Raw genomic sequence first — 27,408 nt, 5'->3', positions numbered from 1 at the left:
CATATTAATAAAATAATAATTGTCTTTATCCCAGAAAGTAATAACGTCATATTTTTATTTATATATTATAGCTACTAGTAGTACATTTTACTTACAATATTTTTTCCCCTACTTCTTTTGATTCTATATGTATATCTACAATATCTTAATGTACACCCCTCTTCCAACCACAAGCGAATGCTTCTCTGGAAGAGTAGTATTAAAGATTGTCATTGTAAATTGTAAACCTTATTACTTACATGTACTTTTTCCTTTAATAAATAAATAAAATAAAATTTAATCAAACTTAAAATACATTCATGAACTGAAGGATGTCAAATCAACCACGACGAAAGGGTTAACTTCACTGCATCATCGCGACATGACATGTGTGTCTATTGTTTAGATTTTAGATATTGATTCTCTCTGCCATTTTTCATTTTACTTTCAAACGGAAAAAGTCCATTGTTGTATTTGTCTTTTATATTGCTCCGGATTTCTTCACCACCGCCACGACTGGCCACCCACCATCATCCATCACGCTGGTAGGTATGACACCAAAATAATACAGAAAAATCATAATTTTCATGAATAATTATAAACTTTTCCTTTTTTAATTATTTAAATAAGTTTTTGTAAGCAAAAAATACTTGAATATATATAATATATGATGCTCAACAATTATATTTTCTTAGATTTTACCGTTTTCGCCTAGATTTAAGTAGATATCTTTGTTATTAGAAATGAATTGGCTAATGTACATTATTTGCGGTATATTATATTATGTTGCGTTAGCGTTGGTTCCATTTTCATGCGATTGAATAATAATTAATGGCGTCCTTTTGTCTTGGCTTGCTAAACTTTATACTTAGATATTATTACAGGATCCCCCTTTTAAAGTGTTCTACAATGATTAACAGTAGTTAGTTCTTAAATAAGTATAATTCCAACTAGAATTGAAACTGTCTTTGCGAAAGGTACCTTGTATTTTTTGTAGTATTGCGAATTTTCCATTAGACAAAATGGCTTCCTTTTATTCGTTGGCAAAATCATTATACTTCGATTAACTTTTACAACAACGTAGCAAGCATTTTGTTAGAGAACTTAGTGGATCATTTTACAATTTATTATTAGGTATTTTAACCATACTGATTTGTGTTGCACCAAACCATAGTCATTTTTAATGCGTAATTGCGATAATTGAGTTGATTTTTTGTTGTTTTACTTTTGCTCATCACAGGAGGCCCTGAGGAAAATAATTGCCCTCAGGGCTTATGTCATCTTTGAAGATGCTGTGTAGCGGGTTTTTAAAGGAAAGGAAGATCTGGGAATGAACAAGATATAAGGGGTTGTTAGTAATCTGGGGGTCAGTGTGGCCAGGAGTGATAGATGTTTGAATTGGTTTCATGATATTTCATCAAAATGACAATTACACACCTTGTTCTCGCGCTGTTCCCCCACATACAAAAATTAACGACAAAATTGCACTACTTCAACTACACAAAGATATTTTTAATGAAAATAATACCCCACTGCTAAATATTAGCATAAGGAACACTTCTGTTGGAGGACTAACTGTACCACCCGTATAAACCACAACAGCACAGAATCACCATGTATATAAAGGAATAAAATTATTTAATCAATTACCGGCTGATATGTGCACAGAAAAAAAATTCGACAAATGTAAAAAAAAAATTAAATCATATTTTTATAGTACATGGTTTTTCAATAAGATGTGTTATTTTGATATTCAATCGTAAAAGATCAATGGTTTCGTTGCTTGTATGGCGCGTAGCGCCGTCTTGTTGAAAGTAAACGTAATCCAGATCATTATCATTATCCATCCAATTCCGGCCATAAAAAATCATTAATCATCTCTCGATAGCGCAATCCATTCACCGTAACTGTTGCTCCAGCCTCATTTTCGAAAAAGTAAGGTCCAATGACTCCGCCGGACCATAAACCGCACCAAACAGTCACACGTTGAGGATAAAGAGTCTTTTCAACAATAACTCTTGGGTTTTCCGAGCCCCAGATGCGACAAGTTTGCTTGTTGACGAAGCCACTGAGATGGAAATGGGCCTCATCACTCAAGATGATTTGCATTTGAGTACACTCAAGTGAATTTTAATAATTTCAATGCGTTGTTGAAGCGTGTATCGTTCCATTTTTATTAATGGTGTAGTTTCTACTTGTCAAATGTCAAAAAATGACAGCTTCAAAAGTAACATCTACCGAAATAGCGGGCTATTCAAAATAACACCTCTTATTGGAAAACCCTGTAGTACCAACATATAATTTTAACTTCCTCTTAGATATATTCTTGACTGTTTTGTTATTCTTAAAGTTTTATGTACATCCATTTTGTTTAAAGTTTTATGTAAGGTCAGTAGGGGCAATTGCGTCATATTTTTTGATTTTTTTTTTACAGTCATCTTTACAGATCACCTGACTGCAACTCATTGGATTTTAATTTGTTTTTTTTTGTGAATAACTCATCAACAATAATTTGTTTATCAGAAAATGTTTGCTTTAATTAACAACATCCTCTTGATTTCGTTAAAATGAAGTGAAAGTAAAAAATGGAAATTATACGCATTTGCCCCTCTTTTGGCCCCTCTATGAGGTAAATGCGTCAAAGATGTATTTTTCATACCTAAATTTCAAATTCCTATAGCAAATATTATTATCTTAATTGTTCATACATTTTTACTTCTGATCAAAATATAACAATATATTTCCAGATAATGACAGCCGAAATATATTGTTTTTGGAAATTTCGGGGCAAATGCGTCAATTTAGTGAATGCCGCATTTACCCCTTCTACTAAACATGCATTGCCAACCTTTAGTTATGTGCCTACATAATTATATAGATGCAACCCCCCCCCATACACACAAGCCCTGCTTATTTATGGGGGTAAATCAAATATTTAGATATATACATATATACATATTATGTTATTAATTATTTTATAAAATTTTGTAATTTAATTACCTATCTTATATGAATAAAAAAATAATATATATATATATATAGGGAATATGTATAGGGAACTTATCTTCTTTAAATATATTGCGACTGACTTTTTTTCTAATTTGAGTTGTTTCAAACACACGCGGTATATTAAAAACAGCGGTTAAAACCTTTAAATAAGGTAAGCAGAAGGCCGTGGGTTCGAGTCCCATTGGTGGCATGTATCTTTTCTCGTGAGATTTTTCAATTTGCATTATTCTTCTCTTAAAATAATTATTGTTATAATAATTTTAAAAATATATATTATTTTAAGGTAATTTGGCAATTTTTAACCATTACCAGAGATTTTAGTTATGGCTTTATGCAATAGGAAAATAGCTTAAATACGGGCTAACAATATTATTATGCATACCACCGATCAAATAACTGGCTCTGGAGTTTGTAATATAACAAAATAGCTTAAATACAGGCTTACAGTATTATTCGACCATCAGACTAGGCTAGCCCGTGTTGTGACTGTCGGTAACAACACACACATATAGGCAAATCCTGTCAAAGGTACCTATACATAATATAATATATATATAGAAGTGAAAAAAATATACACAGTTATTTTTTAATAAAATATTTATTTAAACAAATGAACATTCATTATGATTACCTTGTTATTTTACAACATAACTATTACTGATAAAGAATTTAAGATTACGTTAGAGAAAATTTAACATGGTCTTGTGAAAACAAAAATAATGATGTTTTCGAAGGGAGTGAATGTCTAGCCAGACACAACAACACCAAAAAAAAAATGACACTGAAACGCCATTAAAATAGTTAACTTATTATTGTATATTAAAATCAGCGAAATTTTCTTTAAATATTATGTGACCTCTTCTAGCAATAATAGGTTTATTCAGAAACCGAACTATATCTCCTAGGTCTTTTAATTCAGATATATCTTCCACAACAGGATAATGGAAAGCAGTTTCATATTTTCTTTCGGAGGTTAGAATTTTTCTGACATATTTCACAACAGGGATATTGCTACGAGTAAGTATCGATGTCACATTGCCTACGTAATATTTTATTGATTTTTTTGAGGCAAATTTAACCAACACCCAGTCGCCCACATCTGGTTTTCTGGTCATCAGAAAAATGTTATCGTCATTAATTACTTCGGTATTTGTGTTAAATATCAGTTCATCCATGTCGTCAATATCGCTTAAATAGTCATTGCAAAAGTCACTAATATTTTCGTGGTCTGAGTCAGTATTCAATACAAAATTTTCAATGTCAGATTCTTCAGAATCACTAGAAGAGTGTTTCTTTGTAACATTTTTTTGGAATTATTTTTTTTATTATTAACCCCACACAATTTTTTTTTCGATCTAGACCTGCGTTTTTTAAAAGGAATTTCTTGATTAATCTTTTTTTGTATCATATCGTGTTCCTTTTTTTCCCCTTCATCCTTTAGTTTTTTAATAAATTCCTCTCTAGTTATGACCTCGCATCCTTTAGCAACTCTAGTTTTCTTTCCTTTTATAATATCAGTTCTTTTTAAATTTTTTAACAACAAGGACTCAAAAGAAATTTTCTCAGTGTCGTTCAAGATTCGGTTTTCGGTTATAGTAATTATTTTAGAATTTGTTGGGGTATTTATATTAGATATATCACCAGAAAATATTAGATATATCATTAGAAAATTATATTATATTAGATATATCATTAGAAAAAATATACCATTTATGGTTGTCGATATCTGGAAACGGGGTAATTGCGCCTACTAGACGCATTTGCCTCAAAAAAATAGTCGCATTTACCCCGGGTCACTACTAATAAATCGTATTTTTTCAGTTGTCGTATCTCCAAAATACGCAATGGTTTCTTTAAAATAATTATTTTAATTGAAAACAGTATTACTTTTTATTAACTCACCGTAAATTCAAACTCCACACTCTAGTGATAACAGAGATATTCAAGAATATAGAAGACCACAAAATGCGACACGTCACTCATTTTTCAGTCACTTTTTTTAAATGGCGAATTACTTCCAACCTGTCGCCAAAAGCGTTGCCTGCAGACTTCTGAGTTATGACATAATACACAAGAAAACCGCTAGATGGCAATAATTACACTTATTGTAAACATTAAACGAAGCAGGATGGATATACGCAATTGCCCCGTAGACGGATTTACCCCGGTTGACCTTACATGCATTTTTTGTTTTAATTACCTATGTCTAAAACTCTAATTATGTTAAATTCTAAAGTTTTTTAAAAAGTTATTAATAAGTTGTCCTCTCCTAACCACAAGTGTCAGCTTTTGTAGGAGAGTGTATAAAATATGTAAGCTATAATATTTTGTAAAAAAAAAAGATAAACAAATAAAAAACCTTTAAAAAGTGATACAGAGTCATTAAAAGTGATGAAACAAAAACTAGGTTAAATAGATATCTATGTAACCTAGTTTTTGGTTCATCACTTTTCATGACTTTATATCACTTTTTGTAGGTGTGTTGAACTGTCATTTTGGACCTGGACAATCCTCACCCAATGAACCTAGATTAACCTGCCCTGATGATGGACACTGTAACGTTGTCCGAAACGTCGGCTAAAGAAGGAGTTAGCGCAACACGGCATAACACCCCAAAAACAAATAGCGAAAATACTTTTGGCCGTGATAATCTTAAATCATATTAGATTAACCTGCTTTGTGGCCCTTTCCTCTTTTATTTATTATTATTATTATTGTTTATTACCATTGTACTGCGTAATTCTTATAAAATATTGTGAACTATATTATTGATTCTTCATAATATGTACTAGAAAGGATTGCATTTTGTTGCCCAGAATCATTTATTCATTTATAATATTTATTTATTGCATCTCACTATACATAAAAATCAACCTCACTTAGGACTAAGCCTGTATCGAGGGTAACAATTTACATTTCAGTGAAGCAAACATAGAGTAATCACAAACATAAAGTAATAAAACATACAAACACAAAATATTTATATTTTTTTTATTGAATAAATAGTCAATACATATCAACAAACAAGTCCTGCTAAGCCAATTGAATTAACTTGTCAACAGGTGCTTAAAGTTTAGTTACATATACATTTTTATTAGTTATAATTTACATCTTATATCTACAGAATCAACATTTTTTCATACAATTTTTCATACATATTAAAGTAAATATTTTTTTTCCGATTGCCAATTTTTCACCATATATTTAACCTTATTCATAGACTTACATTGCTTTATAGTGTCAGGTAATAAATTAAATATCTTCGGTATGTTGTATTCAAACGTTCTCTGTCCGTATTTATTATTAAATTTCGGAACTATTAACCCGTCATTACGCGTGAATCTAGTACTGTATTTATGTTCTAATTTTTCTTTATGCTGCGGGGTAAATATATGCTGAATTATGATTTTTTGCCATAAAATAGCCTTAACAGGTAAAATTTTGGCACTCTGAAACAGCAACGGTGTATTATGTCTCTGTTTAAAAATATTAGGGATGAGTAGTAATTTTACAATTGCGTTTTGTACAACTTTGACTTGTTTCAGATTGGTTATAGTAGTATTTCCCCATATGGTTAATCCATATCTTATAATAGATTCCACCATTGACATATAAATTATTTTAAGTGTTTCGATTGATAGGAAAACATTTAATGTGTACATTCTGCCAGCAATTGATCTGAGTCTTTTACAGGTGTTTTTTTAAGATGTTTGTCCCATTTGAAAAAGCAATCTACTGTAACACCAAGATAGACATATTCTGCAACTAATTCTAAGCTTTCACATTTACAATTAGTCAGGATATTTTTATGGATGCAATTAAAATTATGAGAAATAATATTAGGATTAAATTGAAATCTGGCATTAGGTGATCTTATATGCATAGCTTTGGTTTTTTTAGTATTTATTAATAGTCCTGCATCATGTGACCATTTACAAAGTTGATTAAAGTCAATTTGTATGAGTTCAATTGCAATTTTTAGATCTTTATGTGTTATGACCAATGCCGTATCATCTGCTAATACAAAATGTTTAACAAAAGAGAAAAGTTTTTTCATTATAGTTACATAAATTATATATAGTGTAGGTCCCAATATGGAACCTCGTGGAACTCCTGCAGATACATTCTTTGTTTTACCAAAAGTATTATTTATTTTGGTACATATTTTTCTATTTCTAAGATAATCTTTAAATAAATTTAACACATTTCCTCTTATTCCAATTTTTTCTAAGGTTTCTAGCAGTTTTTTAGTGTTAATTGTGTCAAAAGCTTTAAACACAATAACATGTAATTTATTATTTAATTGATTATTTATGTAATTGGAAAAATCTTGCAGTAGTTTTTCAGTATTTTTTTTTTTCTTTGAAAGCCATATTGATTTGGATGTATGATAGCGAATTTTTCAATGTAATTATTTAATTTATTTGATAAATTTTTTTTCTAATGCAGGTAGTATACTAATAGGCCTATAATTTCCCAGTTCAATGTGTTTTCCGCCTTTAAATATTGGTCTAGTAATGCTACATTTAAATTCTTGTGGAATTTTTGCTTGCTTTATTATCGTATTGATTAAATGAGTAATTATTGGCCCAAGAGTTTTTATATTTCTTTTTAAATCAAACATTCTTATATTGTCAATACCTGTGCTTTTAGAGTTTTTCATTTTTTTAACAATGTTTTCAATATCAGCTATAGTAGCTCTTGGTATAAATAAACTGTGAGGCAGTTCTTCCAGTACAATATTAGTAGCTTTGTGATTACATTTATGTAACATGTTGCTGATGCTATCCGAGAAGTAATTCACAAAATCATTTGACACAGAATCCTCAGTTCTATCTTTTAACATATATCGTGTTATTGTTTCATCACAATCGGTTTTGGGTTTACGTCCTAAAATATTATTTATCTCATCCCAGGTTTTTTTTGTATCATTAAAACAGTTTTTAAATTTATTATTATATTAGTTAGTTTTATCTTTATTTACCTATAAGTTTAAATTTTTATCTTTATTTTTAATAATGATAAAATATACGTATTTGATGAGTTAAATATAGAGATGCATTGTAAAGATCTCAAAGTGGCAAGCCAAGCTATGTCCTGGTCCAAGACTGCCAATCACATGAAATAGCTATGATGGGAATACCCAATGTCTTCTGAATGTTTCTCTTCGCATCTCCACTTCATTTGGGAACATTCTCCAATAGGGATGCCAAAGTTCCACTGGCTCCCGACAGTTGTTACCTTGCGCGGTATAACTTTTAAAACAAGTGTTTTATTTTCAGATTCCTGGCAAAATGACGAATCCAGGTGAAAACTGCTTGCGTAGTGAGTATATTAATATTTAATTGATTTATTCATTTAAGGCGATGCCATACGTAGTAATACAAAATCATGTGTTTTTGGTTTGAAAATTTGGTCGCCTAGAAATGTTTCAGATGCTTTAATTAAATACTGCGAGTAGAATACATCTTGGCCTTTAAAATAATCGAGTATTTTTTAGATAAGTCTTTTTATAAGCCCAGAAAAAAATTATGTGTAAGGCCTATGAAAACTGCTTTAAAGTTCAAAATCTCCTACTTACGAACCCATTTTCGGTTTTTATTTTATTTTATAATGTTATAAATTAAGTTATTTATAAAATGATCGGAAAAAAATTAAATATTTATGCCTGAACATCCACGAAATAAAATAAAAGGCACTTTTTGGCCATGTTTTTTTCTTGCATAAATCAAAACAGGTGAATGATGTTAAGCGGGAATTTAAACCTTATCGCCATCTACGTAAGGGGTGTTATTGATAGCGGCTTGATTTAAAATATTACACGACGTAGTGCATCGCCTTAATACGCACATAGCTTTCGTTAAGCGGTCATTCCCGTTGACAATGTTTACATCGAAATATATGAGAGCGCAAATTCAGGCCGAAACAGTTTGCTTGCCACTAAATTTTATAGCAGAGTAAGGCATCATGACCAAACCTTTGACAGTGGACCAGCTTAGACACAGCTGGGAGAAGCTATTCCAGAGATGTGAGGAGAGATACAGCAGAAGAAGTAGCGCAGGACAGGAACGCCTCGAAGCTTCTTGAATTGCGATGGGTTTCTAACCCGAGTAGGGAAAGAAGATATATTTATTTATTTATATTATATGCCCGTACAGGCTTTTACAAACATGTGATATGTACATAATAATTTAGTGGTAATAACAGTAATCATGACGTAAAATTTGCTATTAAAATTATGCAGAACCCATGTAGAAGAATAGTATTATGCTAACATTTTTTTTTTTTTTAAACTTCCGATTTTATTGTCCGGGTTAAATCTTCCCCAAAGGAAAAACTAAACCCTTCCACACACTTTTCCACAAATGATCATCTAGTCCAGGGGTCTCCAAACTTTTCAGCCGGAGGGCCACATTGACTACTCCAGTGATTTCGGAGGGCCAAAACCGTTTTAATTTCTAGACACCCATATTTTCTGTCCTAGGGAGGGGGGGGGGTAGACAATAGAATTTTCAGGGATGAAATATTGCTTTAGATAACGTAGCTTTGAAGATAATTTTTGATACTCGTTTCTCAGACCTTGATATCATTGTGAATCAAATAAAGATTTTTCAAAAAAATCCTCTTGATATATTCGCGCGATACTTGTGGACGCAATGTATTGGTGCCAAGTACCTCGCCAACGAGCATATTTATTTATTCGCACGAAAAAATTCGCGGAGTTTTCGCCCCTTCTGAGCAAGGTCTTAGCCATTAGCTGCCGCGGGTCCTTGATGACACTGGTCATAAAATGTCGCGGGCCGGATGGAAGACACTGGCGGGCCGGATACGGCCCGCGGGCCGTAGTTTGGAGACCCCTGATCTAGTCAATCAACACTATGTAAGTGCATTACATAAGCAAAATAAATACAAAACAATACAAGAACACGTCAACTCACCAGAGATCAAATGGGAAAATAATTCACCGACTCCAGATATTTTCATATCAGAGGGTTCGGCTCGGTAGAACTTCTAACTGGGCCTATAAATCCTACTGATCCATCAACATAAATATTTTAAAAACTTTCGTTATCCTACATGTATTCAAAATGACCGACTTTTGCATCTTTATATATAAATTTTTTGATAGATCTAATACAACTAAATTTTGAATGAGAGAGCTAGGTATAATGCCAGTAGCCGAAATAACGAACGGTAATATTTTTATAGTCTGAGAATGACAAATTCTTTTTATTTCATTTCCTAAATCTGTGTATTTTCTTATTTTTTCATTAACAGATTTTTGATTTGATTTTTTATTATTATTATTATTATTGAGGTGTGTTATTATAGCCTTCTTGTAACTTTGGGGATGTGGTAAGGAGACAATGAAAGATATAGGTTGTGAGTTCACAGCGTTTATTTGAGTCAGTACAGTTATGAGATGAGACCGATGACGATGACGCGGTGATGACGGCAGTGGAGTGGTCGAGGCGATAAAGTCAGTGGCTCGACACCGCGTTGGTGGAGACCGGACTTGTTCAGCACTGGCGAAGACATGGAGTCTTCCTGGTTCTCCAGTGTGAAGCAGGATAGCCGAAGGTATAATGAAGGTGTCGCAGGGTTTAGGCGCGTAAGGAGCGCAGGCCACGGATGATATCCAAGGCCAGGGCGCTAATTATGATCCCGCAGAGTTGATGATTATCTGTAGCCTATCCTTCAAGGTCCGAGCAACGCCAGGCATAGTAGGTCTGTGACCAGTAGCGGCGCGGTGGAATAACGGTGGGGCGCGATGCAGGGGGATGGCCAGGTGCCTGCCCGATCAATCAGCAGCGAGCACTCGCAGGTTGGTCACTTGTAACTGCTGATTATGGACTGACTAAGTACTTCTCGATGTGGCCTGTTTTTATAGGTGCCCGTGCATCGAGAATCTTCGGGCGTGTAGGTAGATGCGCCGTACCTACGATTCTTCGCTAGAAGGTTCTAGATATGATGCGTTTTGAATGGGCGAACATTCCCGAATATTCTAGTATTATTAACTATATTCCGTGCAGTTGAACACATCTACTATTTCTGTGAAATTTTTTCAATCTGCATGCAATGTACATGGTACAAGCGAGTAACTAATTGACTCAGCGCTTATATTGTTGTGTAATTAAAAAGAATTTTCGATCGAGTAGTTCTAGAAGGTTATATTCTATAATTTTAAAATATATATTTTTATCGATGACATTGCAAAATGTAGACATGTTATAGAGATATCGCGAGTGTGCAAGCGAAAGATAGAGCAATTGTCGTACTTTCGATTTAGTGGTTTTTAGTACTGTTGCGAAGGTTGAAGATGTGTTGTGGAAATTAAACTATGTAATATTTTTATAATAGGATTATTCTGTTGCCGGGATAAACCAGCCGTGAATATATTTTAATAATATTTTATATACCACATAAGCAATTAATCACAACAAAACAGCAAGATCTTTTACGTAATCGCGGCGCAAAATGAAATTTATCTTGATTAGAGCGTTAAAAATATATAAGTAGTAGATTGACTTAAGCGCGCGTCGTTGCTTTTTATATGTTGCCGCCCGTTACGCCGAAGATTCCAGCGGTCGCTCAGTAGCTGTAGGAATAGCGCGGTAGTCTGTAGTACTGTACGTCTTGACCTCTAGGCAACATCCAAACTGTCTAGTAGGTTCTACGACAGCCTAAGTACTGTAGCACCTTAGCGCTTGGTACTATGTACTACTGGACCCGATACCGTCCAACTCGAGTAGTGGCGTACCACTACAGTACTAAATTGTCACTCGTCCTATGAGGTTGTGTGCTAACTAAATTGCGTAAATGAGTGCCAAAACGACCTTGTGTGCAATGAGAAAGTGTTTCCATTAGACGGCAAACACTAAAGGCTAAGTAATAACATTTCATTTGTAAATAAGACGCAAATTACTTAGTATTATAAATAATACAATTATTCTGATTGTTTCCCGAACATTTTACCCGCCATTAGAGAAAGCGAGATAGCTAAAGTAGCAACACATAACTATAAGAAGGATAACTTATTAGCGGCAGTAGTCTTTTACAACGTACCATGTTCGTCTTAGTGTAAGCAATTAAATGTATCTTGTCATCTCAGTCGGTTCCACAATAACTCCTCAAAATGACATTTCAACACACCTTTAAAAAGTGATATAAAGTCATTGAAAGTGATGAAACAAAAACTAGGTTAAATAGTTACATATGTAACCTATTATATATCACCTATAAAGGTGTGTTGAATTGTCTTTTTGAGGAGTTATCATGGAACCGAGATGGTGAACGGATAAATCATCAAAATGACAATTCAACACACCTATAAAAAGTGTTATTTAGTTATGAAAAGTGATAAGTGTTATTAAGTTATAAATAGTTACATATGTAACCTATTTAACCTATTTAACCTAGTTTTTGTTTCATCACTTTTCATAACTTAATAACACTTTTTATAGGTGTGTTGAATTGTCATTTTGAAGAGTTATCCGGTCTCCATCTCAGTCATACCGATGACAAAGAATATAACATCGGTCACAACTTTTAAATATGAAATCACTGCCCGATCCTGTATCTATTTCGTCCATACACTGTTAAAGACAGATATTCTTTGAATATCAGTCTTTGTCATACATGAACAATGTTTAAATTAAGAATTTACTGGAAACAAGCTTGTTTGTTACTTTTAATTTTGTGAGACCATAACGGGTCAAGATGTATTGTACTGTCATTGAATATTATTTACGAGCTGTACCCCGCCACGCTCTGCTGTGGCTCCTTCCAGAACTTTCAATAACATTCTCGAACTTTCCAGAACCTTTTAGACTCACCGACAGACTCCGCCACTCATTTTAGAACCTTATAGAACCTTCTTGAGCTTTCTCCTTCCAGAACCTTGTAGAGCATTCGAGAACCTTCATGAACTTTCTGGAACCTTCCAGACTCACAGACACAGTCGGCGGGCCCATTCTGAAATAATCTGAAGCATTCGCAGCCTTCCCATTCACCCACTCCCACCCACGCTCAGCCACCCTCACCAAACTCTTATATTCTATAAGACACCAATGGCTATATACCGCCATAGCCACCTTGGGGTGTCAGTGGCAGGTTGTGAAGAAAATTAGGCGGGTAGGAAAACACGGGTTTTTTTTAATAAAATATACTAGCTGAACCCCGCCACGCGTTACTGTGGCTCAGTCTGTGTGCAGATAGAGAAACGATAGCGCTTGTTGGTTTTACATCCAACAGAAGGCGCTGTTTAAAGAAAAAGCATGTTTATACCTGTCACAGGTGTCATCCATATAATATAGATATAATAAAACACACGCGTATTCAAATGCAAAGTTGTGTCATAATTTCAAAGTTGTGTCATAATTTCAAAGTTGTGTCATAATTTCAAAGTTGTGTCATAATTTCAAAGTTGTGTCATAATTTCAAAGTTGTGTCATAATTTCAAAGTTGTGTCATAATTTCAAAGTTGTGTCATAATTTCAAAGTTGTGTCATAATTTCAAAGTTGTGTCATAATTTCAAAGTTGTGTCATAATTTCAAAGTTGTGTCATAATTTCAAAGTTGTGTCATAATTTCAAAGTTGTGTCATAATTTCAAAGTTGTGTCATAATTTCAAAGCAATCGGCGAAGGATTTTCGGAGATTTAAGATTTTTAAACATAACATTTTTATTTATATAGATTAGAATATTAAATTTATTAACTCCAATGAACAGAAATTATATTGTTATTTATTGAATATTCTTTCCGGCTCCTACGGGTTAAGGATATGCTAGCGAACAAGAGGTTAAGTTACCTTAATTTTACATTAGCTATGTTGCAAAGTTTTCGGATAACATACTTGCTCATTTTAATGCAAATGTGTCCATTTTGGCTTGATAACTTTATTATGTTCTCAACAATAAGGTTTTCGTATTTTTATGTTCGCCACCATAAGTATATCTTCATTTTATGTTTGCTACAGTAAGGTTATCTCAATGTTCTGTACACCACCATAAGGATATCTTCATTTTGTGTATGATAATAAGGTTATCTTAATGTTATGTACACCGCCATAAGGAAATCTTCTTTTTATGTACGTTATAATAAGGTTATCTTAATGTTATGTACACCACCATAAGGTTATCTTAATGTTATGTACACCACCATAAGGTTATCTTTATTTTACGTTGGTACCATAAGGTTATCTGCATTTTACATTTGCTACAATAAGGTTATCTTTATTTTATGTTTGTTACCATAACAACTTTCTAGGAAACCTCTTGACGCTAAGGCTTGGCAGTCAGGCTCTAGCAGCCAACTTGATTGCCAAATTAGAATGACATTGTATTCTTAAGCACCCAAAGATCGCCGGCTGCGGAGCCAGTTGAAACATGGCGATTCTGCAAGCAGCCAGTGCGACCAGCTAAAATATATTTATTTATTTTTTCATGTTCTCCATGAAACGGTTATACACCAATATATCATGGAGAAGATTACAAATTAAAAGGTTTACACAGGCAGTTTTACTATTTTGTGACATGTGTTATAAGATAGTTACTGAATTGTCTGTAGATGACATTGAAAATGTCGATGGCTAATGCAGAATTGTTAAGCAGTTGAGTCGCTCTGTTTATTGGCGCGTTCTGATAGGCAGAAGTCCTCGCTTTCGGAGCATATAGGAGTGCATGGGATCTCCCTCGAGTATAATTGTTAGGGACATAAAAGTTAACCTCTTTCAACATAGGCGGATTGTGTATTGTACCAGAGATTAACTTAAAAAAGTGTTTGCCTAAAAATATTTTTCTGCGGGTTTCTAATGTATTGAAATCGAGCATTCCTGTTAAGAACAAGGATGGATACAGGAATGGATAGTATGTATATTTCCTCATATACAGGTAACACATAAACCTTTTCTATTTCTAAGATATGGTTTTGTTCAGAAGGGGCCCAAATAATGGAGCTGTGGTTGCCTCAGACTTAACACACTAGACGGACAAGCCAGCCCAACTGGTGATATAACTGACAAATCAGCCCGAATTAGTTTAATTAATAATAAAAAAATTGCATTGAACTAAACTGAACATTTTTCCAATAACGCATCAATTTTTTTTTTAAATTATAGACCCAAATTTTCAACACAACTCTCCTCCGTGCTCGCATCAACTGGGTTGGTGCCAACACACGAACAACGCTCTCAAAAGATCAATTTTTGCAAATGGTAAGTTTTTTAACATATTATTTTTTTGTTTTATAATTTATCAATGTTAACAACAAGGTAAGTTTGTACAATAACATAATAATACAGTATTTCAGATTAAAATGTGACAACCTTTACAAGAGTATAACCATTCATGTGTAAAGGGATAAATTGAAACACATATTTGAAAAAAAAAATTACATGTAAAGTGAAGTGAAAGAGAAAAAAGAAAAACTAATATAATACATAATATAAAACTAATATAATAGGTTTCATGATATTTCGTCAAAATGACAATTAAACACACCTTTTAAAAGTGGTATAGTCACCTAGGTAACCTATTTAACCTAGTTGTTGTTTCATCACTTTTCATGACTATACCACTTTTATATCACTTTTTGTAGGTGTGTTAAGCTGTAATTTTGATGAGATACCCGGTCACCAATATAATAATTTTTTATTTTTTTATTTTATTTTTTTCTTTTTTTTTTTTTTTAGTTTTTTTTATTAGTAAAAAAAAGATACACGAATTACATAATATAACAATTACATAATATAATTACACAATATAGTAGGTTATTAATTACATAATATAAGTATTCAATGTACCCCTATTAAAACTAATATACTAAATAATAATAAAAGCATAAGAAAACTATGTGATTATATGTATTCAAAATAACCTATATGCTCATTTTCTGCATTCCCCATGTACACAGAATAAAATGGCCATTATATGATGCTAATAATTATTTAAATTATTAAAAGCGATAATGATTATTTTATTTTTAAATTTATAATACGGTTCCAATCTCCGCTCTGTCGCTAGTTGATTAAACCACACAACCCCATTGTACGTGTAGTAGTGTTGTGCAAAACTGGTATACATTAAAGGGGTAGATAAGCGATGAATTGTACTTTGTCTACTGTTCACAATATGTGTACGTACATATGGTATCTTCATACATAAGCACACGCTTCACCACAAGCATAGATTACACATCTGCCCTGATGATGGATACTGCAATGCTGTCCGAAACTTTGGCTAAAGGAGTTAGCGCAACATGACATAAAACAAATACTTTTGGCCGTGAAAATCTCAAAAAATGCTAGCTCGACAGTGACTATTCAATACATAATGTGATGAATTATCATTTTGATGATTTATCCGGTGACCCTCCGAGATGTATAGGATGTCAATAAACATAGTCAATTATTTTTAACGCTGTTGCTGTAAGTTAGAACGCTGTTCCTCCTAGATTGGAGACTTTCATAGCGCGTTTCATAGAGTGCATTCTCATATAAAGAGACCTAAGGACGGGTTGTTTCGGAAAATTTGAACAATTCATCAAATTTCAACGTTCATTTCCGAGTTCTGTGAAAGTCCTGTTCAAATTCTGTTATTATTTCATTATAGGCTAGTTGCTTGACAAAACTGAAATTAAAACAGAACTCTAAAAAATCTTTCACAGAACTGGAAAATGAACGTTGAAATTTGATGAATTGTTCAAATTCTCCGAAACAACCCGTCCAAAATTTATTTGAATTTGTTCTAGTAATTCTATGTATTTTTGCTGGTATGAGGCACAAACAACTCAAGCGTATTCTAGTTTTGATCGTATGCAGTTGAACATCAATGTCAATGTTTCGGTTTTGGAAAATTGTTTACTTGTTCTTATCAGAAATCCAAGAAGTTTGTAACACGATAATGCCAACTCCACTAAATAATCTGATCAGTTTGGGATCAAATGTAGCCGCGAGGTCCCTTATAGAAGACAATATTTCATCGTTCAGCTTATAATCAAATTTAATTGGGTTTTATGAATGTGTAAATGTCGTAGTGACACATTTTTTTACATTAAATAAAAGTTTATTTTCGTCGGCCCATGAAGATATTGCGTCTAAATCGAGTTTTAATTTAATACGATTTGAGCAATTTGAGATCATCAGCAAAAAGCAAGCAATAGTACTTTGGATGCGTTCTTGGAAATCAACACTTATAATAAAAAGAGTTTATTCCAGAATGTATGCAGGGGTAGTGTAATTCATATTGCATATTTTAAAATAACAGACAAGTGCTGTGAATAGAAAATTTTCAGTTTCAGATTACGCATATCATTCTTCAAAATTGTTGTTTCTTTTAAGGCGAAGCTTAGTGCCAAATCACTATTTTGATTAATCTTTATAACGAATTGGTGAACGTTATGAATACCAAAAAATATGCTTTAGATAAATTGAAGGTTTTTCTATCGCTTCGCTTGAGTAGAATACAAATAAAAAAATAAATTATTCAATAAAAAATATAAATGCAAACTAATAAATTTTTTTTTTTTCAATAGAAATGTATGAACGCGTAAAGGAATCAACTTTAAAAAAAATACAGTATTATAGACAAGATTATTCTCTCCTTTTGTCAAGCGATTTTAATGCCTATTACCTACGATATAAGGAATACCAAGAATATACACATTTTTGGCTTGTAGCTTCCTCTTAACAGAGTATGTAGTTACATCTATGTGATCAAAAGTTACTGGTTGAAGTTTATTAATGTTAAAACAACAAATTTCAGCAGAAGTTAACCGTCAGTTTCTCTCGTGTATTTAATCAAATCAGTGATTGACCTGGAGGTTGGCCCAGAATAGTCGTAAGTAGAGTTCTTGCATAGTCGATATCTTGTTCAGAAAACATGTCACACACTTGGGTTGGACTAGTGTCATCCATCACTTCAACCTTTTGTTGTATGAAAGCCAGAGCGTTGTTTATGACTTTGTTTTGCCATGTTTATTTACATGCGTTTTCAGATTGGTTGTTTCGTTTATCAATTAACAATTATATGTATTTCAAAAATTCATAAACAGCTTCCGTGTGTTACTACGGGGTTTTCCAATAAGAGGTGTAATTTTGATATTCAATCGTAAAAGATCAATGGTTTCGTTGCTTGTGTGGCACGTAGCGCCGTCTTGTTGAAAGTAAACGTTGTCCAGATCAATACCATCCAATTCCGGCCATAAAAAATCATTAAACCATCTCTCGATGGCGCAATCCATTCACCGTAACTGTTGCTCCAGCCTCATTTTCGAAAAAGTAAGGTCCAATGACTCCGCCGGACCATAAACCGCACCAAACAGTCACACGTTGAGGATAGAGAGACTTTTCAACAATAACTCTTGGGTTTTCCGAGACCCAGATGCGACAATTTTGCTTGTTGACGAAGCCACCGAGGTGGAAATGGGCCTCATCACTCAAGATGATTTGCATTTGATTCACTCAAGTGAATTTTAATCATTTCAAATCGTTGTTGAAGCGTGTATCATTCCATTTTTATTAATGACGTAGTTTCTACTTGTCAAATGTCAAAAAATGAACAAAAGTAACATCTACCGAAATAGAGGGCTATTCAAAATAACACCTCTTATTGGAAAACCCTGTATAATGACTTATAATGGTTCATGGCCTATTTCCGTTGTTTCTAATATCAATGCACTTCCCAACTAATACTTCATACAACTCCTTGCGGAAAACTAATTGGTTTTGATTTCTTTCCACAGAAACAGTTAAACAGAATTATATCATAATAGCCACTCACCGAAAGACTCACAGAAAGAAGGTGAATTTGATCGAAGAGACGTATTATAAGTTTGTCAACATGCCTGTAGGAAGGGGGTCATTATTGGAGCGTGTTAACAACATCCCATTGGAAGAAGCTATGGCCCAAGATCTGCCATTTAAGGGCATACGCAATGTGTCCATTGATGGTACACCAGAAATTTGTTCGCCATCTCTCAAGAAAAGAGCTCCTGATAATAAAACTACAGGGAATGTCACTTCTTATAAGAGTGCCGGTTTGGAAAGTGCCACTTCAGAGAGTATTGATTTGAAGAGTGATTCTTCGACGATTGCTAATTTGCAAGGTGTCATTTTGGAGAGCGTCACTTCAAAGAGCTTCACTTTGAAGAGTGCTACTTTGCAGAGTGCCAACTTGGAGAAAGTCGCTTTGGAGATTGCTATTTCAAAGGGTGCCATTCCGAAGAGTGCCGATGTGTCTAAAAGTGCCACTTCAAAGAGTGTCATTACTTCAGAGAGTGTGACTCCGAAGAGTATCATTTTGGAAAGTGCCGATTTGGAGAGTGCAACTTGGCAGAGTCCTACCTCGGATGATACCACTTGTGAAAGTAACATGTTCGATATATTTACATATGTCAAACCCCATCCTCGTAAATCCATTTCAAACAAGTTCAGTAGACTGGATTCTGGAAGAATTTCACCTTTTTCAGGTCGGAAATACTGGATAAACCCTGAAGAGGATAATCACAATGATGCCTTCAAGACTAATGACCTCCCATCTCTTCATGCCCCTTACACTGGTAATAATCATCGTGCTAACATAATAATGCATAATTAGCAATATAGGTATAGTTAGACCGCAAGCAAAAGAAGGTGAAGCATGTCTGCACGTCTCTTAGAAAGGGCGTAATTTATTAGTAGTTCACTAGTATTCTTTGGTGGCTTACCTACCGCTTCATTCTGGATGATGCAAATGAACCGTCTTTTGTTTTTGATCGAACTATAACATTTTGTTTACCTACTGATATCCACAAAAAAAACTTTTAATAATGATTTCTTTTGTTTTGTTGACAATGCAGCAGGTAATAGATTGTACTGGAATGATGGTGTCAAATGGTGCGACAACGAGGTTGAGAAGGATGTTACTCCTCACAATTCAAATGCTGAAACGAATATTACTATTGATAAAGAAACTGCCAGTCGGAATGACAATGAGATTGCCAATAAGGCTGACAACGAGGTTGATAAGGATGTTACTCCTCATAATTCAAATGCTGAAAAAAATGTTACTGTTGATAAAAAAACTGCCAATCACAATGACAGCGAGATTGCTAATAAGGCTGACAATGAGTTTGATGACAAGGTTTCTGAAATTGTTTCTTCCCGTAATTGTAATGATGATTTTTTTGACAAAATGATTGCAGGTAATATTTTTGATGACGAGGCTAATAAAAATGTTCCTTATGGTATTTGGGATGGTGATTTTTTCAATATGGTAGCTGGCAGTACTTGGAAACCTGATCTCGACAATCAGAATTGCGGTATTCGTCGCCTTTGGGATTGCGGTGTTGAAAAAACAGCATCTGACTACAATTCTGAGAATTACGATACAGATTGTAATATTAAAAATCTAGCCGCTGGTGTTGCTTTGAAACTTGATACTGAAAATGAGGCTGTTAATATTCCTTATCTCCGTGAAAAAATGGCTGCTAACAATATTTGTTATGATGACATTATTCGTAAAATTGTTGATTATAATTGGAATTGTGGCAGTAACATGGCTGCTGTGGAGAATGTTACTCTTAAATTGAATGGTGATGGTGATGAGACGGCTGCCAAGAATGTTAGTTATCATAATATCAAATGCGATGCCGAAAGCAAAGTTACTTCCTATAATTGTGATGTCGATAACGAGACCAAGAATGTTACTCCATATAATTGTGATGCCGATAAGGCCAAGAATGTTACTTCATATAATAATAATTGTGACGTCGATAACAAGGCAAAGAATGTTACTTCTTATAATTGTGATGCCGATAAGGCTAAGAATGTTACTTCCTATAATTTTGATGACAATAACAACGCCAAGAATATTACTTCCCATAATTATGATGCCGATAACAAGGCCAAGAATGTTACTACCCAAAATTGTGATACTGATAACAAGGCCAACATTGAGAATGTTACTTTGTATAATTGTGGGGCAGGCAAAAAACCTGCCAGTAATGTTTTCGATTATAATTGGAATTGTGTTGCTGAGAACAGGCATGCAAAGAATGCCCAGTATGTTACTCAATATAATTGGAATCATGCCGTTGCCAACAAGGCGGCCAGGAAGTCTACTCAATATTCTTGGAAACGTGATTCTGAGAAGAAGACAGAAAAAAATATAACTTATAATGCTCGGAATAGTGTTACCGACCGCAAAGATGGCAACAATGTTACTTATAACACTTGGAATCAAGATGCTGACAAAAAGGGGACTAAGAATGTTCCCTGTTATACTTTGAGTCAAGATGCTGACAGAAAGGCAGCAACGAATATTTCTCAATACACTTGGCATCGAGATGCTGACAAAAAGACATCAAATAGCATTTCACAATATACATTGAACCAATACGCTGACAACAAGACTGCAAAGAATAATCCTCACCATGCTAGGAACAGTGCTACTCACACTTGGAATCAAGATGTTTCTGTTTACACTTGGAAACGTGTTACTGACAGCAAGGAGTATGTCAAGAAAGTTCCTCATAAGACCGAGAACAATGTTTTTCACCGTAGTAATGTTCCCGATTATAACACTGGATTCAATGAAGCTACCTTTGGCCACTGGAATCCTGTCGATAACGGAACTTCAAAGAATGCTTGTTCCACTCCCATCGACTTTGATGACGATATATTCGCCAACATTCAACATTTTTCCAATCAATCGACGACGAAAACTTCTCGCAAAAATCACACAAATTCTCCGAAATTCAGGCAGAATTAATTTTTCTACATACAAGCAGCAAGAAAACAACATACACCATCAATTGTGTGAGTTTTTTATTTTACATAATAATCTTTTGTGTCTAACAACCTGTTTTGTATTGTAAATATTTTTTTGTACATATTGGGTGTGCTAATATTTATTGACTAAAGTTCAGGACAATAGTGCAACATTTTAGAGGTTATATTGATTATCGCAGATTTTATAAATATTATATTTAATTCCGCACTGTATTTTTATTGATAGAGACAGTGTTCATTGCTCCCAAAAGCAATCCAGGCTATCTTCCTATATTTCATATTATTCCTTGTCCAGACCCAAATCAAAAATTCTAGACAAAACTTGCTAGAAAGTCTATTACTTCCTCTAAAATTGCAGTGGCTTTTGACGTCTAACCTACACCTAAACTAAAACTAACCTAAAACTAACCTAAACCTAACCTAAACCTAACCTAAACCTAAACTAAACCTAACCTAAACCTAAACTAAAACAAACCTAACCTAAACCTAAGCTAAAACTAACCTAAAACTAAACTAAACCTAACCTAAACCTAAACTAAAACTAACCTAAAACTAACCTAAACTAACCTAAACTAAAAATAACCTAAAACTAACCTAAACCTAACCTTAACCTATCCTAAACCTAAAAATAACCTCACCCAACGGATTGGCAAAGAAGCGCAATTTAGATCTGTTCAGGAAAGAATTAAACTAATTAAAATAATTAATTAATACTTTAAAATCTTTGATCAATTTCACACCAAGTAAGGTAACATTGAATTTACTTCAGACACATAAACACTGCATCAACACACTTTTAATTGCACTGGTATAACAGTACATCGACTATAGGAAAATGGGATATAGGTCCTATTAAAATCACCCCATTATGTCAAAAAACCACAAAAACCCACAGCAATTTTGGGAAATATTTCTTCCAGACGTAAAACACCTTTATAGTCTTACTGGGAGAGATTTCCAGCCTGATGCGGACTTGTAAACGTCATGTTATCTCTTTTTGTATTTCGGTGAGATATATGATTTAGATAGTATTAGAAAGAGAAAACACCACGTTTTGTATTTTAATTAAAATTTACTATAAACCACGCTCCCGAATTTAAAAAAATAATTCTACGAAACAACATTTAAAATTTGAAAACTATTCATCAATGCTTGCAAATTTTTTTGTAAAAATAAGTGACAATAACTGGTGAGCGACTTTAAAAAGTTTATCTATGTTTGCATTCAAAATTTTAACTGCTTCTGTCAATTTGTAATACTAAAATTTAAAAGAGTCTTTTATATGCTTTCCAAAAACAGTATTTTATTTTAAAATGTGTTCAAAAACAGCAAATTTCTCGAGTTCTCCCTCTGTTCCGCTTCAACTTATCTCCCTCATACTAATTTTTAACCATCTTGATTTTCAATATCAAAGAAAAAACCATTCCTACATAGAATGTGCATCTACCATAAAATTTTATGAAAACTTCAACAGTTATCTTTGAAAATTGTAGATAGCACCACTTCTGTTTGTAGCTAACATGTGGAGCGAAATGCGTACATTAGGCAGACATTAGCATAATATTCCTTTACACTGTTATTGGGTAGTGTACGCACGAGGTTGAGAAAAATCTTAGAATCTAATAAGCATGGATATTACCATTGTGCTTAACAAGGAGCTGAATGGGCTGTTTTCTGTGTGTTTTTCGCTATTAACAACATAATAACAAAATAACAAGTGTGCTTTGTAATAACAAACTAGGAGATGGATCCCAGGAAGTCACCAGGAGTAATGACCAGGAGTTGGAGAGACACTGGAACTACAACACGCTTCAATCGATTTACAATATTTTAAGTGGTATGTTATCTAATACATTTTTTCAATCAAATGGACTGTTTTCTGTGTATGTTTTTACACTAATAATGACAAAATAAGTAGTGAATGTTGTAAAACTTTATATAATGGTGTTAAGAATGAGAAGAACTGGAGCGAATGCAAGGCGTAGGCGTAATGGTTACTATTAAGGAAGGGAAGCTTAGATGCAGAGGCGGCTCTTGGGGTCCAGAATTGGTCAGTCGACAAAAACGAATATGAAATGTTAATATATATTGCTAATGCGTAGTAAATATTATAAAAATGTCAATGTATGTAATTAATTTTCCAGTACTCATTTATTCTGAAGCCGGTAGTGCAATCTCTAAATAGTATAAAATAAAGTCGCTATCTGCATCTGTCTGTTTGTGCGCTTAGTTCTTCTAAACTACGCAACGGATTTTGATAGGTTTTTCTCTATTATGTAGAAAATTTCTTTCAAATGGTTTTATGTTCTTTACGAGCATGCGCACTGAGATCCGCAAGCCAATTTCTTTGTCCACTCTATACGATATTAATGACAGCATCCAAACCTACAAAAACCGTCTTTAATGCTCATATGTATAATGCACAGAATCGTATACTCTATTACTAATCCATTGGATTGTATGCGCGCGCTGCTTTGACAGTTTGCTTTGAGCTTGGATCAGAATCAGTGAGTGGTTTATTTATGGCTTGAATACTGAAGTCCATATTGAATATTATTAACCTGCCAGTTACTTTTTAATCATAATTTAAATAAATAAAAACGAATACCCAAAATAAGATGGATACTTCGCCAACGTTTTCTATATGATAATAGTGAATTGTGTGGTTGTATAATTGAATTATTAATGCGAAAAAGTTTTGTGTCCCGGCCATTTGCAAAAAAAAAATTATTCTGAATACTGGAAATATTGAGTTATGGAGCTTAATGGATTTATGGAGATAATTTTAGACGATACCTAATTGTATCTTATTCGTTGGGTAGCGTCTAGATGTGAATATTTGATATTAAGTACGAGTATAAACATTTGACGTCCAGCATCCCTTCTACAAAAAGTCACCGACCACCACTGCTAAACATTCATTTTATTGCACCCGCAAATCCACTCAAAAGAATTATAACTTTTAATTTTAAAATATAGTTTTTAACCTCCCTCTAATACCTTGTCGTAGATACATAACTCTATCTCACCGCGATCTTGTTTCAAAACCCGTTTAAAATTAATTTTGTATGATACTAAGCATATGTCAGACATGATAGTGTTTTCCTTCTTTGTCTGTATAGCAAAGAGAAAGAAAGGTCACTAGGTGGTTAATATCAGCTATTCAATGTAATGTGTCGAAGCACAGACCCGGCTCCAAAAGATTTTTTAACCCCTAGAGAAATTTTGGGAGATGTTTCTCCCAGACGTCTAACGCTCGTGAAATCTTTTGGGAGATATTTCTCCCAGCCTGAACATGGTCTTATAAAAGTCATGATATGTAATTTAAACAGTGTTAGAAAGAGGAAAAACCATCCTTGTATTTTCATTTAAAAGTTTACCATAGATGCTTCTAAAAAAAATTCAAATAATGGGGTTATTTTCACAAAAAAATGTTTGAAAGTTTATTTTTCTGATTATTTTGCTAAAAATGTATAAATTTAATATTTTCATCAAACGGTTCCAACTGGCTTCAACGTCATGTAGAAATCGCCACTGGCTGTCACCAATGTTGCCCGGTGTGATGTCAACGCCACCATATACGCGAATAAAAACAAACATATCATTTTGGCCGCCAATTGAAAATGGTATATTTCAAATTGTTACATAAAATTTATTCGTCAACTTAAAAATAAAATAAAATTACCTTAATCATCGTAATCAAGAATAAAAAAAAAGGTGAAAATACCGATTCTACGAATTAACATTTAGCATTTCAATAATATTTGTCAAGACTTGCAAATTTTTTAAATACTAAACAAATAAAAGTGAGCGACGTTAACTTTTATAATATCTTTGTATAATTAATCCTTTAGTTGCCAAAAATCAAAATGTTCAAATCCCAAAAAAAAATTTTTTTTTGTTTTTCTACATAATGTAGATTTAACAGTTTCTCGCTCTTACCAACAGTTTCCGGAAACCGTTAATATGAATGTGAATGAAGCAAGGAGTGTGTGCCGATACAGAATATGTCAGTCTGTTGCGGGAAACGGCGTGATGGTTAGTTTTTTTTTTTAATAACAAAATAAGTGTGCTTTTGTAACTAACCAGGAGACGATACTGAACTTATCAAGAACAAGGAGCCGGAGCAGAAAAGCCAGTGGGGGATAGCGAGTAAACAGGAGAAGTGGATAGAGCTGCGGGTAAAGCTCTGTCGCTTCTGCCGCACAAACGGGGAGAGTTCTTCTGTGTACTTGGGTCACAGGCTGAAGGATCATCACGGCCGGGTGTGTTGCCCCGTTCTGAGACGGTATGTCTGCCCGGTCTGCGGTGCCACAGGAGATACAGCCCATACACTGTAAGTAACTGTAGCTAGACAGCGACCAAAAGATGGTGCTCAGACACACATTTCTTGCTGTGCGCAAAAGTGCTTGATTTATTAGTAGTTCGCTAGCATTCGTTGTTGGTTTGCATCGCATTGTGCTTCATTCTGACAATGCTAGGGAGCGGTTTTTGCATTTGGTTAAACTATACTAACATTGGGGAATAAACGGACCTTACCTAACGCACTATCTCATAACTTAACCTAACCAAACCAATTAACACGCACAATCTCATACACACTCTTCTATTATTCGAACTCTTGACATGACAGGAATGGTATTTCCGTGGTGGAAATTCTGTTTGTTCCACCGGTGTCTCAATGAAAAATGCTTTGAAGAACTTCTAGACTGGGAACCTGAACCAACAAACCCTAAGTCATCGGATACACAGATGAAACTACTTTGTAGCGATAAAGGACGTTTAGTAAGCCTTAAAAAAGCTGGTCTGCTGGTCTTGGAGTCCGGCAGCCCGGGACTTTCGCCAGTCAGCCAGATTTAAAGTAAATAAAAATTGGTTAATTTTACGTCACCGAGAACACGAATGAAAACAACAAATCGGCCAACTAGCAGCCTGGAAGTTTTTCGTGTACGATCTTTTGTTCCAATTCTTCTGTGACTACAATTACTAGACTACAGTTATTCCTTGTTTTCATTCATTTACTCGATGACGTAAAATTTACCAATTTTTATTTACTTTAAATCCGGCTGATAATGTGTGAAAAAAGTCTTTACAATGTGGTAAAATTATAGCACTAATCCGATATGGAATTAATAATTCAATCTTTTTTAGCACACATTGTCCCGTTACGATTGGCGCCAATAAGGGTCACCCGCCCGTGTCGACCGCCATTGCCATGAAATCCTCCAGGAAACAAAGCAACGGAGTGTTCCGACGGTAAAATGGGCCATAGCGGTAACTGCAAGCCCTGGTGACCAAAATTGTCCTGTTTACAAAATGTTGGTAATCTTAATTAAGTTCCATTTCAAAGCAGAACGTTGATGAAAAGTGACAAATAAAAAGGAATAAAACTAATCTAAATATTGAAGACAATATTAGTGATTTTTAAACGAAAATCTGAAACAGAAAAATCAGAAAAGGAAACGGTCAAATCTGGGACTCGAACCCAGGACCCTTGTCTTTCCGGGACAATGCTCTACCAACTGCGCTAATGGGACCCTATCCTCACCGGTCACTTTTAACTGTATCATACTTCGAATAAGAACTACCAACGTTGTCTTCATTTTTTCACCGCACATTTTTTTTCACCGCACCGCACAAAAATGAAAAA

The 27,408-nt window shown here is 34.0% G+C and overlaps 1 protein-coding gene across 1 annotated transcript; it reads left to right on the top strand.

Moving 5' to 3' along the window:
- The first annotated feature begins 438 nt into the window (after positions 1–438).
- On the top strand, positions 439–27,033 carry LOC149409518 (uncharacterized). Its single transcript, XM_089649494.1, has 6 exons — positions 439–524; positions 8,271–8,313; positions 15,108–15,203; positions 18,731–19,546; positions 19,826–21,785; positions 26,910–27,033. Exons 2-5 carry the CDS (start codon positions 8,283–8,285, stop codon positions 21,736–21,738), a joined length of 2,856 nt encoding a protein of 951 aa, XP_089505620.1. The 5' UTR covers positions 439–524; positions 8,271–8,282; the 3' UTR covers positions 21,739–21,785; positions 26,910–27,033.
- The last annotated feature ends 375 nt before the right edge of the window (positions 27,034–27,408 follow it).

Source organism: Hesperophylax consimilis, chromosome 30, assembly GCF_061612785.1.
Source record: "Hesperophylax consimilis isolate HC1 chromosome 30, BYU_Hcon_1.0, whole genome shotgun sequence".
In the NCBI taxonomy this organism is placed as follows: Eukaryota; Metazoa; Arthropoda; class Insecta; order Trichoptera; family Limnephilidae; genus Hesperophylax; species Hesperophylax consimilis.
This window is presented reverse-complemented; position numbering and strand designations above follow the sequence as displayed.